Source organism: Branchiostoma belcheri, unplaced genomic scaffold (assembly GCF_001625305.1).
Source record: "Branchiostoma belcheri isolate BF01 breed outbred unplaced genomic scaffold, Haploidv18h27 scaffold210, whole genome shotgun sequence".
Classification (NCBI taxonomy): Eukaryota; Metazoa; Chordata; class Leptocardii; order Amphioxiformes; family Branchiostomatidae; genus Branchiostoma; species Branchiostoma belcheri.
This window is the reverse complement of record NW_017803603.1, coordinates 153926-173348: the sequence shown is the minus strand read 5'-3', so window position 1 is coordinate 173348 and position 19423 is coordinate 153926. Positions and strand designations below refer to the sequence as shown.

At 40.6% G+C, this 19423-nt stretch overlaps 1 protein-coding gene across 5 annotated transcripts in view; it reads right to left on the bottom strand.

The window, feature by feature from the left end:
* Window positions 1-19423, bottom strand: part of LOC109469904 (radixin-like) — a 62277-nt gene that overhangs the window by 8773 nt on the left and 34081 nt on the right. For 2 of the 5 annotated variants that reach the window (XM_019768661.1, XM_019768664.1), the window contains 7 exons: window positions 6874-6978; window positions 6090-6259; window positions 5552-5635; window positions 4960-5106; window positions 4516-4569; window positions 2753-2849; window positions 8-171 (listed from right to left, as the gene is read on the bottom strand). In XM_019768661.1, coding sequence (XP_019624220.1) covers window positions 8-171; window positions 2753-2849; window positions 4516-4569; window positions 4960-5106; window positions 5552-5635; window positions 6090-6259; window positions 6874-6978 — 821 coding nt within the window. The remainder of the gene's footprint in view (window positions 1-7; window positions 172-2752; window positions 2850-4515; window positions 4570-4959; window positions 5107-5551; window positions 5636-6089; window positions 6260-6873; window positions 6979-19423) is intronic. The other 3 variants (XM_019768663.1, XM_019768662.1, XM_019768665.1) reach the window with 3 other exon arrangements.

The following is a 19423-nucleotide window of genomic DNA, read 5'->3' as shown; positions in this document are numbered from 1 at the left end:
TTCTAACCTCTCCATCTGTTTCTGATGCTTCTCCTCGCGAGCCTGGGCCTTCATCTGCTGGACTTCGATGGTGTCTGCCTTTCTCCTGCGCATGTACAGCTCGTGGTTCCCCATGCACAGGGCCAAGATACGCTTGTTGATCCGCAGCCTCGGAGCAAAGAACTGGAAGTCCTGAAGGAGAGGAATGCAATTCGTTTATTTCGTAGGTAATTGCTGACCTATAGAAACACAGTACAGACAAATACACTGTCTAATAAAGTAGACAACCAGCAACTTATAATAGAATAGCAAAGAACTGCAAGTCCTGAAAGGTCGGAATGGAATTGTGATAAAAATCAAAATGCACCTGTGATGATGCCATTAGTTCAAAACAATGTAAATACAATCTCTCAAAATCTGAAGTTTCAATGCATGATCAAAAGCGCCATCTATCTGATAAAATAAAAAATGCAGTTTATGTGTTTGTGTTGTTACATGTGATGTGCCATTTTGTTTGTTATAACTTTTAATAACTTTTGAACTACAGTGGTTTGTTGGTTGGTTAGTTAGTGTGTGTTTCCATAACTCATAAAGTCTCCTCATAGATACTCTAAGAAGGTATGCATGAGTGTATTTGCACATACAGAAACGGTTTGAGGAAAAGAGCTTGCAGTTGAATATGGACATGTACATGTAGCAAGGCAAAGCATGGCAGCACCCTATGTGTACAGTACTGTAACTTCATGTTTTCTTACTTGGTAGGAGGAAAAACGTAGCTTTTGTGGTGTTTTAAATTATCGGTTGAAAGAATTCAGTGATCATACAATTGTTAATGTGTATGACCTGTTCAAATGAAGAGGTCAATGAGAATAAAACCACTGTGAAAGTATGAAGAGTTACAGTACACTTCTCCATGCACAGAGGGGGGCCAAGAGTGGAGACAAGCCCTCACAAGGTTCATACAAGAAGTCTTTTTTTCAGAAAGCCAATTTCTGAATTTCAAACATTGAAGCACATTTCCGACTTGATAAAGTACGATCATGTATACAGTTTATTTTGTATCTTTATTTCATGACAAAAACAAAAAGTCATAGTAATATTCAAAATCCAACATTTCTTTCAAAATTAGTAATTTTTCCATGGACTTTATACCGGGTAAAAATTATATTAAGCCTCTCTGACACACCTAGGAAATTCGAATTCATGATTGTTTTTTTTTGTGTGTGTGTGTCATCTTTCTCCAAGTGTTACTGTACTTGTCTGAACCTTGGTAGACTTGTGACCAGTCCTGTCCCAGTGATGTACCTTTGAGTCTGTTCGCTGGAGAAACCTACTGATGCCTTTCTGTGCAGCGGCAGAGTACAGGGCGCAGAAGGGGGGGGGGGACAGAAAAGTGGGGAGGGGGGCGAGAAAACACGTAAAGCACAAATAAGAGGAGGGGGGGCAGTAAAGAAAGCTGCGATGGTGTAGTACCCAGAACCCGGTGCTTTCGGCAGAACCATGGTCAGGCACGGTTCTGGATAGTCCATGCATATTATCTAGAATTGTGTCTGGGGCAAATATGACAGTGTGTTCTTGGATATGCAGAGACTCTCCAGAACCTTGCTTAATGCAGAATCAAGGTGAGGCACAGTTCTGGATAGTCCATGCATATCTAGAACCATGCCTGGGGTTCTTGGATATGCAGAGACTATCGAGCATGAGCTTAACACTAACCCTTCAGGTATAGAACTAGATAGGCACAGTTCTGGATAGTCTGTGCATATCTAGAACTGTGCCAAGGCAAATCTGTGTTCTTGGATATGCGGGGACTATTCAGAGCCATGCCTGATCCTAACAATAACCCATTCAGGCATAGAACTAGATAAGCACAGTTCTGGATAGTCCATGCACATATAGAATTGCGACTGGGGCAAATCTGTGTTCTTGGATATGCGAAGACTATCCAGAACAGTGCCTGATTCTAACCCAAACCCATTCAGGTATAGAACTACATGTAGATAGGCACGGTTCTGGATAGTCCATACGTATATAGAACTGAGTCTGGGGCAAATCTGTGTTCTTGGATATGTGGAGACTATCCAGAACCGTGCCTGAGCCTAAGGCATTCAGGCATAAAACTAGATAGGCACTGTTACGGATAGTCGGTGCATATCTAGAACTGTGTCTGGGGCAAATCTGTGTTCTTGGATATGCAGAGACTATCCAGAACCGTGCCTGATCTTAACCCTAACCCATTCAGGCATAGAACTGAAGTAGATAATTCGTGTATGGTTCTGGATACAATTAAAGATGGCAAACATGGAGAGCTTGGAAGACCCTACTGTACTAACACATCACAGTGTAACCTTTCTTGTTTTATGTACTTTTATACAGGGTAAGAAAATTAACAAGACTTGTTTGTGAAGATATATCTTTCAGCTGTGTGGTGCCTATCTGACTACACAAAGTAGCTGCTTGTCTGTGTCTGTATCAATATATTGGTAAAAGTCAAACAAATTTGGTAAATCTGATTGGTCAAACAGGTCAAAATTTAATGCTGAAAAAAAATCAAAGATGAACAGAGGAACTTAAGTCTACTTTTATACTAAAGGCAAAGCTATTGTTTTACAAAAGTTTTCAGGGGAAAAAAATACATGCACGGCTCAAAAGTGTGTGGATGACTTGAAACTTCTGACTTGAGACTGCATGACATGAGTCTTTTTGAGCGTGTAATTCTTTAAGACATTTTTCAAGATGAAAAGAGCCTAAAGAATCCTTCTTAAAGACTTACCGGAGCCTTCTTGTCGATGGGTTTGATGACAAACTTCTTGTCGTTGAAGGAGATGTTTCTGATCTCGCTCCACGGGAAGCCAATCTTCGGGGTCAGCCTGGGGGGAGGGGGGCACACAGATGTCAGTAAACTTTAACAAGATGTTTTCTCATTTTTGATTCCAACATATATTAAGGAAATTCTCTTACCTACAGCTTTTGAATTTTACTGGTCACTCTGGTCTTCCTCAGAGAAGCCATGTGACAAGTCACACTGGGTCAGTCTACTGAGGATGACCAGAGTGACTGGTCGAAAGCTCTAGGTGAATTTCCTTGCGTTGAATCAACAGTTTTAACTTTAAACAAGTAACAACCAACACAGATGAACTTTCATGATATTATATTAAAATGCATTCTCCTACCACCTTCAGGTCCTTCTTGGTCCTTATTACTACATGTATGCTAATTTTAGAACAGTTGTACTTTTATTTGGTGGACTCATATTAGGTACTTCCCTTGAAGGGCAAACTTGTTAAAAAATAATAAATTAGTAGTAAGTGATTAGTAATAAATTAGTGATAAGAAATAATCATATATTCTGTGGTAAGGCACACATTTGTGAAATAGTCATTTCTGTGAGAGTTTAACAACAGTTGTGTGACATTGTTAAATATAAGAGGTATGAGACCTTAGAAAAGTATGTACAAGTTACAACATTGTATAACAACATGTCGGCAGAATGTACTACACCTGCATGAAACCCAAACTTTTCACAGTTTTCTTTGGATATCTGGTCAACGTTGCATCAGATTCAGAATGTTGCCTGTTGCAGTTACCAGTGCCTTTTCTGTCACAATCAACATTCGATAACTATAGGGGTGACAACGTTAACCTTAAATACGCGAATGCGACCTTAAAAAAGGACGTTCTGCCTAAGTGCTATGCACAATACATTACGGGTTTCACACAGGTGCAGTACGTTCTGCCGACGTGCTGTGGTAGAAATTCTAACTCTACAAAGCAGCCACAATACTGGGAAGAGAAAAGGGAAGAAAGTGAGCGATAATTTATGAACCTCTGAAGGGACCTGTCAGCTCACACAACAAGCATCAGTGCTTAGGGTTTCTTACAAGCCGTAAGGAGTCTACAGCGCTCTGTCTTAAGCATCGTACCGTCTTGGGTCTCCTTCTTAATCTTAATCAGTCGGATTAAGGCCACACCAATTCAGTTGGTTTGTTCTTGGATTTGAGTAAAACTTTGGCGTAAGATCAACTTGAAAACAGAGTCTGAGGGGAAAGTCTGTGCTTTGGTACACAGTTTATAGTCAGAATTAAGTTTTTCCCTACTGTTTTCATCTTTTTTTGTTCTCTTGCTAAATGTTTAACATAATAATATGTTTATTGTCTGATTTTTATTTACTATCTGTTAAGGGGAGGGCAACTTGTAAAGATGTGTATGCACCTGTTTTGCCCTCCTTTTTACTTTGTGGAAAATGTCAATTAACAAATGACAACCAAGGAAATGAATTGGTGTGGCCCATGAAGCAAAGCTTGGAGGGAGAGAGGTTGTTTTTCGCCACACGTTCAACCATTCTGATGTTCAACCATTCTGATGTGGACCATCGTCTGACTCAAAAAGCAGCCAGGGAACACGTGTGTATCAAGTTACACAAAGGTGCGCAGGGGTGGGGCGGGGCCACCAGCGGAAGGTCAGAGGCCAGGGGTCACTGAAGGTCAGAGGTCAGGGGGTAAAGGCCAACGTTGCTACAAAGCCAAGCACCCTTACAAGTTTGCCATGCTTTTGCCACCAGTCGACGGTGACTTCCCTGCATCCCCAGCCCTATAAACAAAGAATTGGCTGAGGTGACTACAAGATTACAACTCATGGGGGTGCTGGATTATATATTTAGTACAATGAACACAGTGAGCTAAAGGGTGAATAGGTGTATAAGAGCGCTGACATCACATGGGTGCCTATGCTGAGCGGTGTGCTGAGTGGTAAGTGTGTTAAAGCCATGACATGCAGATAGAAGCCACCAAATTAACAACAAATGATCATGTTAATGACAAATGAACGGCGTTAAACAAAAACAAGACTGCAGCTACTGGAAGAGACAATGCAGTGCAGAGCAGAGGAAGAGAGAAACACACGAAATTACGGATTTCAACACAAACATGGCGGCTCAAACATCGCCCCGTGCGCGGCGTACGGTTGGCGTACGGTACTCACTTGTCGTCGTACTCGTAGATGTTGAGGCCGAGAGCGTCCACACCGAGCCACAGCTGCGTGCCCTTCTTGTTCTTGATCTCGAAGTAGTTCACTCCGTACATCTCAAGGTCCTGAGCAATCTTCAGGTACTCCATCATGGCGTCCTCCCTGGGGGCAAAGGGCACAGGTTAGGTCATCATAAGGGCAAAGGTTAGGTCATGATAGGGTCAAGGGGCAAAGGTTAGGTCATGATATGGGCAAAGGTTAGGTCATGATAGGGGCAGAAGTTGGGTTATGATAGGGGCAGAGGTTAGGTCATGATACCGGTAATGTTTAGGTAAGGTTGGGGCAATAGGAAATGTTAGGTCAGGATAAGGGCAAAGGTTAGGTCATGATAGGGACAAGGGGCAAAGGTTAGGTCATAAGGAGGTCAAAGTTTTATTTATGATAACTGAATGTACAACTATAATTGTATTCATAACTTGTAAAACTAATGTATTCATGTACTGACAAGATAGCTGAAGATACAATTAGTATTGAATTGGTTCCAGTGTTTGTTTACCAGATTTAGGCAGAGCTGAGGCAGATGATAATGAAGATGATGATGACTTACCTGAGCATCCCGTTGTGCTCAGCGTACCAGTTAGTTATCCTCTCCTCCCACTGCTCTCGTGTCATCTTGTGCTGGTCAATTACTCTGTAGGGACGGGAGAAAACAATGTCATTGAGAATTCATCCATCAATCCACAACGCACATACCGAAATGATTTTTCAAGACACTGGTCCTGCTCGTTATTCGTCAAGACCTACAGGCACACACAGATACACACACAGAAAACAGATTCTTGGTGAAGGTGATAACTATTAACTAGAAAGGTAACATTTGCAAAGCAAAATGCATAATGTTTATCCTCGCATATGGTCTGCTCTGTTAATTCTTACTCAAACACATTCATATATATGGTGACAGGAGTCTAAATCCCTCCTGCTATAAAATTGCCACATGAAGTAACCCAACACCAGTTACCATGGTGACAGACGTCTAGTTCAGGTCATTGACTTTGAATTTATTTGTTTGGAGAACAAGAAGAGGAAGAAGAAGAAACTGAGCAAAAACATTGTTTTTCTTCTGCGAAGGTAAACACACTAACCTCTGAGGTAGGAGTCTGTCATTGGCGAGGAATCCCGGCTTGTGGACGTCCCTGCTGTGGTCTCCGTACTTGGCCTGGACAGCGTAGGACGCCAGCAGCACCGAAGTCTCCGGCGGGCAGTACACCTCGTCAGTCAGGATAGCGTCCTTCACTTGCAAGAAAAACAGCCGCTGGAAGGGCAAGAAGGGGGATAAGGTTTAGTTCACGCTTCTAAATCTGATGTATTTTGGGGACATGGCCTCCTTTACTTAAAAGAAGAACAGACACTGGAATGGCAAGTAATAGAGTTACTTTCGTCTACTAAAACTGTAAAAAAAAAAACAGTTTAATGGTATATTTTACTAGCAAGAAAAACAGCGGCTGCAAAAGCAAATAATAGAGTTACTTTTCATCTGCTAACACTGTACAGAACAAACTCTACACAGAGGCAATGCAAAGGCAAGAACCCAGCAATTGAGATTGAGAGGCCTCAGAGTCAGACAGCTTTGAGAGCCTGCCAAAGAAGAGACCAGGACAGCTCCCTTCAGTCGTCAATCCTGATCACCCAATTAGCAGAAATCAATGGGACCACTGGCCTGCGATATGGCAAGGTGGCCTTGTGGTTGGGGTTGTTGACATAGAATCTTAAGGTTCTGGGTTGCGATCCCTATTGTGTCCTTACTAAGGAAAGGCACTTAACACATACATGTATTTCTTCACTTGACTCGGAATGAACTGAATATCAGTTGTGTATGAATAATTAGCTTTGGTGATGGATCAAAAGTTTAAATGCAAACAAACGCACCTGTGTGATTTCCTGGATGAGCTCCTCGGACACGTCTTCAGGGTAGAACTTGGCCCTGAACTTGAACTGTAGCGGGTTCTCCTTACGCACATCCTGGGACATCACCTGGGTACAACACAGGGAGGAAGAAATTAAACTTCATTAAACACAATGTCATGTTTTTGCTTTACGATCACAGAAATATAAGACAAAATTTATACAATGCAAATTGGTGTCTTAACATGAAAGTTTGTCTGTGTTGGTCCAAGTTATTATTAAATAAATACTACATGGTAATGAATTAGGAGTATACAGGACTTTTCTGCTGATGCTATCGACCTTGTTCACAGAATGGATCTGTCACAGATTTGGTACCCCTCCAGAGAAATACTGCCTACATCATGTCAAAATGAAGGGCAGCCCAAAGATACAAACCTTGAACTGACAAACAGTATAATTGGATTATAATGTGCTGAGACCGGGAAAGTGTGAGGCATGAGTGCAAGTACTGTGACCCCCTGTAAAATATCGCTAATGCGTCAAAATGACGACTGATAGAATCTAAACCTTAAAGAATCCAGGTACTTTTACACAGGAAGATAACTGCGCCAGTGTGAAAACTGTGGCGGACCCTGTAAAATATTGATTAGGTGATAAAATCTGAAGTTTAAACAACTTACTAAATTATTACACATGACAGGATAACAAACTGACAACTATGTGAGGCGTCAGTGCAAAAAACTACTGTAAGTCTACAAATTTCCGCGGTATATTTAGATTCGCGGAATTCGCGGGGACCTTTGTACCGCGAATCTATTTCCCCGCGAATATGTTTTGCGTAAGTGCGCCCCCCTCCCCACATGCATTCACGACGGTAAGCGAAACACAAACACACGCGATTCACAAATCACTGCAAACCAACTTTATTCTTAGCAAATGTTGAGTACCAAATTTTTTTTTAAGTTATACTGATGTCAAAAAATTATAATATTATGAAACACCGAATCGCGATACTGCGGCACTGGCCGTGTCAACCGTGTACCGCCGAAAAAAATCTATGCGTGCAGAGCGCCGGCCGTGCGCGCCCGGGCGCTTGAAAATTGCGGGAACATCGGGCATATCTACAAGTATTTTTATGAAAAATATAACGGCTGGTACCTGGGAAATGTTAGTTGGTTATCTTTTGCGCCCTGATAATCGCGGGCGTTTTTTCTTCTTCTTGTTTTGCTGGATAGAAACGCTCACCGTGGGCCTACAAAACCGAAGGCGACCTTTGTATACTTCCGGGTTCAAAATCTCGCCGAAGACGGCATAAATTTACTTAGTAATATATATATTTTTTTCGATTATGCATTTCTTCACTAGAGTATCGATGTTTAGTCGTGGAAAATAGCATTTTAGCGCTTATTTCCGAACAAAGAAAATTGTTTACACGTGCGTCAGATCGATCGACAGCTTTACCGCCGGCAGTCTCGCGCGGTGCACGAAACAAATTTTTGCGCCGCGTTTTAGGAGATAAATGCCGGAACACGAACTTTTATTATTTTAAATATACACTTTACAAATTTTTCTTTGAAAAATAGCCAAGGAGAAATCGCGAATCTAAAAATACCGCGGATTGTCCATTTTCCCGAAACCGCGAACTTTAGGCCCCGCGAATCTAAAGAGACTTACAGTAATACACGCTGTATGTAAAATATCACTGAAGTGTCTAAATAACAACTGATAAAATCTAAACCTCAAAATAAATTAATTACTACACATGGGGACAAGATAACAAACTGACAACTACGCGAGGTATCAGTGTAAAAACTGTGATGGACCCTGTGAAATATTCATTGTGCACAATGAGTGATAAAATCTAAACTTAAAACAACTGAATTATCATACGGCTCATACCAGAGGACAAGATAACAAAGTAATTAACAAATTAAGTGAGGTGTCAGTGCAAAAACTGTGACTCCCTGGGCACCCCAGATACTAGACCAGCACAAGACTGTGAGATATTGCCTATAACTCAACATCTCTGTACGTCAGAAAATCGAACAACAGGACAGGGACCGTCTGGGAATATCTACCAGACCGTTTTATAACCAGGAACTGTTTCATGGTGTCAGGAGGCTCTTCCAACCTTAAATCATCTGAAATACTGGGGTATACTTGATACTTGCATTGACAGGACATCAATTGAAAGAAAAAGACAATTTTGGGAGCAATATTTCAACCTGGGGCAGAGTAAATTGGCCCAAACTGTGCCCACATATTGTGCTATACAGTAACTGATATTTAGAACTCAGTAACGGTTCATACAGTCAAGTTTCGGAACATAAAATTCAGATGTATTTCTTGGCAGCCAGTGCCAGTTTCTCTACTACATACAGCCGATCAATTGAAGCAACTTGGCAGAAGATTGGGAGCCAGGATGCATCTATTGGAAGTCTATATACATGCAATTATGCTTAAGTATTTATACCTTAAGTAAATCTTTATGAGTCTTTTTCGATAGTCTGTATGCTAGACAAAGCCAATATGCAGGCCACCTCTTGGTAAAATTTCCTAGGGGGCTTGTTGGCCCTGGAACCAAAGAGCTAGTCTGTATACTGGCCCTGGCAACAGTCTGGCACCCAGGCTAGCCCTGGAGCCAAGGAGCTAGCCTGTATACTAGCCCTGGCAACAGTCTGGTACCCAGGCTAGCCCTGGAGCCGAGAAACTAGTCTGTATACTGGCAATGGCAACAGTCTGTCACCCAGGCTAGCCCTGGAGCCAAGCAGCTTGCCCGTATACTGGCCCTGACAACAGTCTGGCACCCAGGCTAGCCCTGGAGCAAAGGAGCTAGCCTGTATACTAGCCCTGGCAACAGTCTGGCACCCAGGCTAGCCCTGGAGCTGAGGATCTAGGCTGTATACTGCCCCTGTCAACTGTCTGGCATCCAGACTATCTATTTTGATTGAGTGCCTTGTAGTTTAATATTTTGGGAGTAGGATCCACTGGTTGAACTGTGTCATCCCGCATGTTTCATTTTGCAGCATTTGTTATGCACATGCAGCTGTGTCAAAGGTTCTTCCACGAAATTACACCACTTCAATCTAACAGCAGATTCTGGTAAATGTCATACCTGCAGGCCACTGGTGTAGCACGCATGGAATATATCATTAAGTCAACAACTCAAGCTGATATAATGGTTACATTTCTAACTTGGCTTAGGGGCAAAGCTATTTCATAGATTGGAAGGGGGGAGGGGGGCAAAGTAAAGGACTTGTAACTACTGTCAGAAAGAGGGTTAGAAATTGGAAAAGATGGGAGGGTAAAATCAGAGAATGGACCAGCAATTAGTTAAACATGAAATTAAGGTACAGAAGACCGAGAAGGGTGAAGAATACTGGTGGTCAGATCTTCAGTGGTGCCCCAAGGGTCAAATAATCAAGACTTTTATTTTTAAGGGATAGATGAGGTGAGATTCAAAGCTCACTGACTCAAGAACACACAAAATTTGTCACTGTAGGCCAGTGGGTTAGGATGGCACCTATCCAAGAAATTAGAGGGAACTGTGTGGCATTTCAAACTGTAGCTGAACTTGAAACTGGATGCAAGTTTGATGTTTGTGGGCCATGAAGGCTTCCTGACTCCACATTCAAATAAAGACCAAACATCTATAACACTCAGTTAGGCACTGGCCAAATGGTAGGCAATGGCATCTATCCAAGAAGTGGGATCCGGGAGGGGTGGGGTGTACTCATTTGACATTTTCCAACTGTAAAATCATAGATCTAGAGGTACTCTAAACTTGACATATAGAAAACATAAATGCTGTCAGATTCTTCTGTATTGAATAGACCACAAAAATATTACAGTACGTTCTTCTAAGAGAATTCTTTACGATTTCAAATACATATACTAAGTCTAAACTTTATTATGTGAACCTGAATCAGTAACTGTTAAACTATGATGCATGAAAATGTCTACATCTCTAGGCAACCCTGAACTTGAACTCTGAATGACCTGACCTGCACATGTTGACAGGTTAAAGATCAAGTGTAAAATATTTTGTACCTTCCCAGGATACATCAGTGTGGCTTTTGTTTACTGTACTGATGGTTACCACCTGTGAAATGCTAACTTAAGTTTAAAGGAAAAGAATGGCTTCCTCAAAATTCCGTAATATAGACAGTCACTGTTCTTTACTCAACAACCAGTGAGTTTTCACATGTGACGTTTTGGTGACTGCCTGTCACCTTTTTCAGGGTAACACTGACTGGTTCTGAATCCAGGTGTTTATGAAAATGTACTTTTTCAACACAGAAGTGCAGATAACACTAGAATGGCAAAAGCTATTTTGAGCCCTGTATAATTATAATTATAATGTAAACACAACTCAACAAACTTGACACTGCAAAATGGCTGTGAATGGGGTTTAATGACAACCAGAGCCAGACTGAGTTAACCCGCTTCCTCCTGTGGCCGTGCATGGGGTTTTAATGACAACCAGAGCCTGACTTAGTTAACCCGCTTCCTCCTGTGGCCGTGCATGGGGTTTTAATACAACCAGAGCCAGACTGAGTTAACCCGCTTCCTCCTGTGGCCGTGCATGGGGTTTTAATGACACCCAGACCAGACTGAGTTAACCTGTGGCCGTGCATGGGGTTTTAATGACAACCAGAGCCAGAGTAAATTAACCCCCATGTCCCCTGGGTCGACCCAATCATCAGACTTTGATTGGAGGGACCTGTATCATATTTCACACCTCCATCCCTGCATGTGATTAATTTCAAGTTCAAGAACACAGACTGGAAGAAGATACCATGGCCACTTGTTATACATTACATGCAATTTCTCGAAAACTTTTGAAAATTTCTCTCAACCTGAGTTGGTATATTAAGTAGTGTTTCCTTTCAATTTATGGTATTGAATTTTTCTAGGGCGTCATCACATTGCTTATCATTTTTGTGCAGTATGTATGCTGTTATTCAATGACTGTTATTTGTTTATGACAATAGAAAACATGGACATGGAATGCACCATTCATGTAAATGAGATCATGACTGTGCATCACTTAAACTCTATAATGTTTGTCTACGGTGTTTCTATCAGTAGATACATTGTATATTAGTGACAGAGGTGGAAGAGAGCTATCAGTCTACAGTATAAACTGTACCCTGGTACTGTCCTGAGGATCACACTTCTATCTAAAGATTGATACAATGTTTAACAGTGCCCAAGGCCAACATATGTTCCATGTCAGTAGAGACACAGGTTGAAAAGAGCTACTGTAAGTCTACAAATTTCCGCGGTATATTTAGATTCGCGGAATTCGCGGGGACCTTTGTACCGCGAATCTATTTCCCCGCGAATATGTTTTGCGTAAGTGTGCCCCCCCCTCCCCACATGCATTCACGACGGCTCACGACGGACCTAGAGTTCAAGCGAAACACGCGATCCACAAATCACCGCAAATCAACTTTATTCTTGGCAAATGTACGTAGTTGAGTACTGTATCAAAATTATTAAAGTTAAACTGTTACTAGTATTATGAGAGACACCGAATCGCGATAGCACTGGCCGTGTCAACCTCGTACCACACGACAAAAATATTCACCCGGCAGAGCGCCGGCCATGCGTGCGGGCGCTGAATTTTGCGGGCGCATCGGGGACATCTACAAATATTTTGACGAAAAATATAACTTTTGGTACCTGGGAAATGTTACTTGGTTCTCTTTTGCTGGAGTTTTTTTCTCGTTTTGATGGGTAGAAACGCTAGCATGGCGTAACGTTAACTACAAGAAGACGACCTTGGGACACTTCCGCATTCATCGAACGCCAAAATCTCACCGAATACGCCATAAATTGCCATAGCAATACATGTCCTCCCGAAAGATTCTTTTCCTTATACATTTCTTCACTAGGTTATCGATGTGTAGTCGTGGAAAATAGCGTTTTAGCGCTTATTTCCGAACAAAGAAAATTGTTTACACGGGCGTCAGATCGATCGAACTTTACCGCCGGGCGCCGGCACTGACGAAACAAACAATCAGAGACGCGTAGCGCGGACACGTGAGGCAAGATTTTGCGCCGCGTTTTAGGAGATAAATGCCGCGACACGACCTTTTTTTAAAAAAATATGCACTTTACAAGTTCTTTTTTGAATAGCCAAGGAGAAATCGCGAATCTAAAAATACCGCGGATTGCCCATTTTCCCGAAACCGCGAACTTTAGGCCCCGCGAATCTAAAGAGACTTACAGTATCAGTCTATACTATAAACTGACAGTCTGTCTTGTACTGTATTGAGGATCACACTTATAAAGATTGTTATAAATAATGTTTGCCAGTGCCCAAAGGCTACATATGTTCCCTGTCAGTTGAGACACAGGTTGCTAAGAGCTATCAGTCTGCACAGTAAACCCCTGGCACCTGTCTGGGTGTTCTGAAGTGAAGACTTCACCCCCAAGGACTGTTTGGCATTTATCTCTCCCAGACAGTGCTCATTTCAACACCTACTGCCTGGGGATCGTTTCAAAGCTTCCCACGCCAGTCTGGGCGAAGTCATTTCAAACGTACATGTGAGTGTTGCAAGTCTAGAGGCTTATCAGTCTGCACCTGCTGGAGTTTTCTGTACAAGAGAAGGCATCAGTTCTCTGTGTTTATCTCTCCCAGACAGTCTTATTTCAACACCTTACTGCCTGGGATTGTTTCATACTACACACATGAACCTGGGCGAACTGATTTGTGCATGGATGTGCTACATATATCAGTCATTACCTAGCTGTTTAAGTGTTTTGGTGTCTTATACAAGACCTCACATTCTTAAGGCTTAATCTCAAGTCTTATCAGTCTTCATTTCAACACCTAACAGCATTGGGGATTGTTTCATGATACCCACAGTAACAGTATCAAAATCATTTCATTTCCTTGCCGTATCTAACTGGTTGTAGATTCAGGCATCATGTAGGATTTGTTTTCATCCAATGTTAAAAAGCTCTGTAAAAATGTTTTCATACAGTTAAATAAATGAAAATCAAACAAGAAAAAGTGATGAAAGTTTGCTGTGTCTTCTGTTGAAACTTTCCTATAAAAACAAAGTACTTCTTGCACTGCCCTTGGGATGTTTTTCTGTAACAAATTCTGCTCAGGCACCAAATTTAGGCTGTGTCTGTCAACAGCCCTTGGAGGGGGGATTAACCAATGTTGACAGCAACAGGGTCTGGCACTAAACAGGTGGTTTGCTTCAGGGAGCCACCAACGATTACAGAGGGGGAGGGCAAGAACATAGCAAACCCTACATAAAAATCCAATTTTGAATCCCTACTTCATGCATACTTTCATAGGCCTATACATGTAGCTCAAACAGAAGTGCATTAGACAGAAAGCTGAAAGGTATAACTTATCAAAAATAACTTCCACAAGGATACATTAATACTCTAAGTGCCTGTACCATACAGTAATGCATTTTAGTCCTTCGGGAAAATACCAGTATAGAAGTCTGCTCCTTGATTAATAGTTTTAATCAGTTTGTTCCTTACCTGTAATAAAAATAATAACGTATGATATTGAACTTGCCAAGAATAATTACTCCTATTTTCAAACCTCATGGCCATTAAAAACTGCAATGAGACTTACGCTACGTATACCCTAATGTTGGTTAATCATTTGGCACAACTAAAAGTAGTGACATACAGTAAGTAACTGTAGGTTATTTTCCAGCCTTTCCTTGTCCTTTACATTATTGTGTAATTTAAAGCTCTACACTTGTTCACAATGGGTACCATCTGGTCTCTACTCAAATTCCAAGTCTCCTTGGGTAAGGTGAAAGGAGCTGTGGTGTCTAAGATGAAGATGGATAGTAAGACTGCTGGTGAGACATTAAAACCATTAAAGTTTCATTCTGCCTGAAATTGTGAGGGTCTGAGAGAAATAAGTGTAGCCATTATCGGGATTAACTTGATTTCCCTCGATGGTTTCAATCGTAGGGAAACTTGGCGCACGTTTTCAGAGTCACCGACTGGAGTTCCTGTTTCATAATCATAATTATTGAAGCCTGATTGTGGCACTAATTATTAATTACTCTACAAAGATGCACATTCATCGTAATCATCTAGTGGCAGTTGGCAGCTCTCAGAGCTAAAACTTTATAGTAGACTTTGTCTAATGTTTATGTGTATAGTACATGTACTAGTCACTTTTCTAGATTTGTTGCCCTTTATGCTGCCCGGAATTATGGCTATAAGTATAAAAAACACAAAGACTTGACAATGACTGGAGTTGTACAGTCGAAAATTTGGGTGAGTCCAATTTTTTTTGTTGGCAATTACAGTTCAATCTTGTGCATAATAACAAAAGCACAGCGTACAACGTTAGTCAGTAAAACTTACTTACAAACTCTAATACCTCTCTTCAGAGCTTGAAGATGATTTTCTATTGGTAACTGTAACTGAACAAGACTTTAGCAATACAACAACTGTTTTATAATTTTCCTAACACCTGAATGTCAAGAATATGCTGCATACTAGTCTGTGTACAATAGTAGCTTTGTATAATAGTGGTACACATGTATGTAGGACTAAGGTCTGGCTTCTCTTCTAAAGACCAGTCCTGTCCTCACTTCTGCCCCAGACAGACCCACCAAGATCCTGTTTACATTTCTGTACAGTTGAGTCATGGCTGAGTTTTAGATGCAACCATGAACCCCCCCTCCCACTCTACTAACAAGGTGTAGCTATGTATTAGATTTAGAACCAGTCCTAATGTTATAGTCGTGAACTTGCTACTTCAATTCTGTGATTTGATCTGAAGACAAGCTAAAGTATTACAACAGAGTGAGAGAGTGATATTGATCCAGTTTTAGCTCACTGAAGTGCTACTCTCTTCCAGTGGTTGTGACAGAGAAGAAAGATAGATACATTCACTGTACTGGGGAAATTTCCCTACCCCTTTTCGACAAACACAATGAACAGTGGACCACAGATTAACATCCCGTCTTAAAGACTGTGGATCTTTACATAAATCTACTGTACCACAAGATATCATTCCTGTGCCTCAAACTCTGAATCAAATGCTTATAGCCCTGCCATATCCGGCTTTTAATCATGATCCTTCTACCAAATCTTTATCAGTGTTGTGTTGAACCAAGACCTTGGATCTCCTTTACTCAAGAACTTATCCCACAGCCAAGACATTGCAAGAGATTTCACGTCTCATGTGACAAGTTCAAGCCATGGTTATCTTCTCCTGAAATTCTGGGTTTTGTCCTCCTAAGACATTATAGATATCTAAATCTACAAACGATAAAAGTTATCGCAAACACCAGCTCTGAACAGGATGTTACGTGATACTTAAAACATCTTTCCGCTGCATCTTAATTACGTCTCTTGTGAGCCAAGACCTTGGACTTCCTTACAGACCGTGACTTGTCTTGGCTGGAGACTTGAGACAGAGCCAAGACGTGCCCTTCCTTAATGACATATCTACTCCTGAGCTGTTGGTGGTGAAGGGTTCTATTAATCATGACTTTAGGAGGGCCTGCATGGGGGGGGGGGTTAATAATGAAAAACACAATATTTTAACTGCCAATTACAAATTATGTTAAATTCTCAGAGCTGATTACCAATTATGTTAAATTATGGGGCTTGAATTTCGTTGATTTAATTTGGGGCGGCAGTCTACCAATTACGAAGACTTGAAAGGCATGATTATTCCTTAGGAAAAGGGGCATTTGGGACCCTTTCTAGCTGGGAGCTAGTGTGTGTGTATATACTGTGGTATCCAGGATACACCATGGCCATGTCTGAATCACGACTGTGTGTGGGAGGATCTGATGTTGACCTTGATCTAATGTCTGTATCTTACAGGGCTGGAAATACTTAATTCCTCAGGTTTTTGCAGTATATTATGGTTTATATGACTGTGCAGACTTTTTAGCATGATAAATTGCTGTAAAGTTGTTTTTAATATCTTTTTGAAATCTTAATGTTTGTTCTAAAGCTACAAGTCACAAGTGTGTAGACTACATGTACAGTGTAGACTTTCAGCATGATAAATTGCTATAAAGTTGTTTTAAATATCTTTTTGAAATCTCAAACTCTTTAGTAAAGCTGCAAGTGTCACTATTACTGCGTGTTTTATTTCTAGCCCTGCCCCTGCCTTACCCAATAATGATTGTGGTACATTCTTTAAACTTATATATACACAGCTGCAGCATAGCGTATAATATACAATTATCATTAAAAAAAAAACTTCATTTCCTAAACTGACTTTTACACTTGGAAATAGGATTTTAACGCTAAGAAGAGAAAAATTGTTGAGAGACCACAAATTTTCTAAGTGCTACTTTAGTAACCCCAAAGAATGCGTACAATCTATCAAAACAAGATCTTGATACCCTAGACATAATCAGCCCATATATGGGAGTATCCTGGAGGTATATCTAACCGCACAACCATGCTCAAACACTGGCAGACTTGTTATGTTGTTACACAGGCGACTATTTTAGACTCTCGCTGGCAGAACTGTGAGGCAGCTGTGCTAACTGGTTTCAGGGTTATCCAAGTGCAACAACAAGGGGCAGCTGTGGAGTTACTGCGAATTTACTTATTTGCATGGGGAATCAAATGTGATTTAGTGTCAGAAGGGAAAAGGAGATCTTTACTGTTGCTGTGTTTTAAGTTTGCGGTTCAAACAATTCTGTAGTTTTGTTTTACCCTATTTTAAGTATTATAATTTTAATGATTATTTTCATTCTTGTATTTGGATGTGGTCATAATGACAAACTGCAGTACTGACATCCAAACTAGGTGGCACTGTTGGATAGCGGTGTCTTTTAACCCTCCTACTAAAGCTTATGTACCCTTTTTTAGTTTCAGGCCTAGAGGGTTAACAGTTGTAAGAAACAAATCTTCCTGAAATGGAACATTTCCCTTTTTAAACACCATGCTATGTCCAGCTGGCTTTATGTCTTTGAGTGTTTTACAGAAGCCCCTTGTGGCATTTATTCCTTCCCTGTCTGAAATCCTCAAACATAAGTGATGTATGCTACATTGGCTCTAAGTAATCGTAGGGTTTTATACTGACATTTGTATCACGGCTTACCCGCGCCATTAGCAAATCCGCTCACCAAAAATATCCCAGAATCGGCTCAACTCCAAACCATCATCACGACTTGGTCGATATTTTTGGTAACAGGGACTTAAGATGGCTAAGACAGACTGTTTCAGATGGTATTACTGGTATCAACTACATTTTAATATTAACTGTATAGCAAAGAGAGAAATGAACTGTATACGTTTGTACAACACCTATTCCCCTATTTCACGCACTTAAGTAGTGTAGAAAAATTCATATTCCTTATGCGACTAGACAAGCCACCCATCGAAAAACAGATCTGTACGTTTATTGCTGCAATAACAGAAAAGCGAGGAGAAGTTGAATTTATATAACGATAGTTAATTTTGTATTTGTTAACCGTGTTCATTCTTATTGTTTTGTTGTGACCTGTACTTAGCCAAGTGTGGCAGAAATGTGCAATAAAGGTCTTCATTCATTCATTTAATACTATTATAAAAACAGTGCATAGCAGAATCTACATTTTGGCAAAGGTGGTCTAAATCTAAAAATATACACATTAGAATTTGACTTAGAAGTCTGCCGTTTTGTTGTTAGTACCAAATAATGTAAATTTTCAATATAATTCAATCCTTATAATTTTATATGAGTAAACTCAATATTTTCAGGCTATAAAATGTGAAGATTCTAGCCTGGTTTTCTAGATAGCGTTTTTCTCTTGTGATAATGTAACAGTGTGTACAATACTGTACACAATGTATTATGATTACGTTAAATTCTCAGAGCTGACTATGAACAGTTAGATGTTACAGCTAATAATGTACTAATTACGAATTATGTTTTTGGGCGGCTGTCTATGGATTACGAACACTAAAAAGGCCTGATTACTCCTTACAAAAAAAGGGCATGCAGGCCCACATAAATGGCCCACATGAAACAGACCCATCCCAGTTCACTGTTTCTATTGGCTTTCAAGGTGAACTCAAACCTTACGGGGATCATGTTTCATAACCATTGAACAAGCTAGAAGGAAGTTCTCAGGTTTCAAATTAATGACTGGAAGGTTCTATAAATACATTTGATCTGGACCTGTGCTATGTCATTGAGTTTCATAGTAATTCAAGCCTTTAGCCATGTTTCAACTGGCCTGTGTTTTTCTTCAATAAACTTTGTATTAGCTCAGTAACTAGAACACTTTGTATTAGCCTAGTAATAGTATAGTACCCTTGTATGTTCCTTAATGTATGTCTAAGTCAAGTAGTGTATCTTTTGTCACTTTTCTACATGCGTTTGTTATGTGTCTGTTAAGTCTTAACCTGTACCTAGTCCGTCGTGGCATACAATAAAGGTATTTCATTCATTTCATTTCCATAAAAATACCTCTGTTGGGTGACAAAAGGTGCTATCTCTGGTTTAGTACTTATAGGTTTTATTCAAAGAACGTTTCGCAGCTCCAAGGCTGAATTACGTGTCCCGTACATTACATAAGGTCCTTAGGTGCTATCACTGTTTTATTGTAAT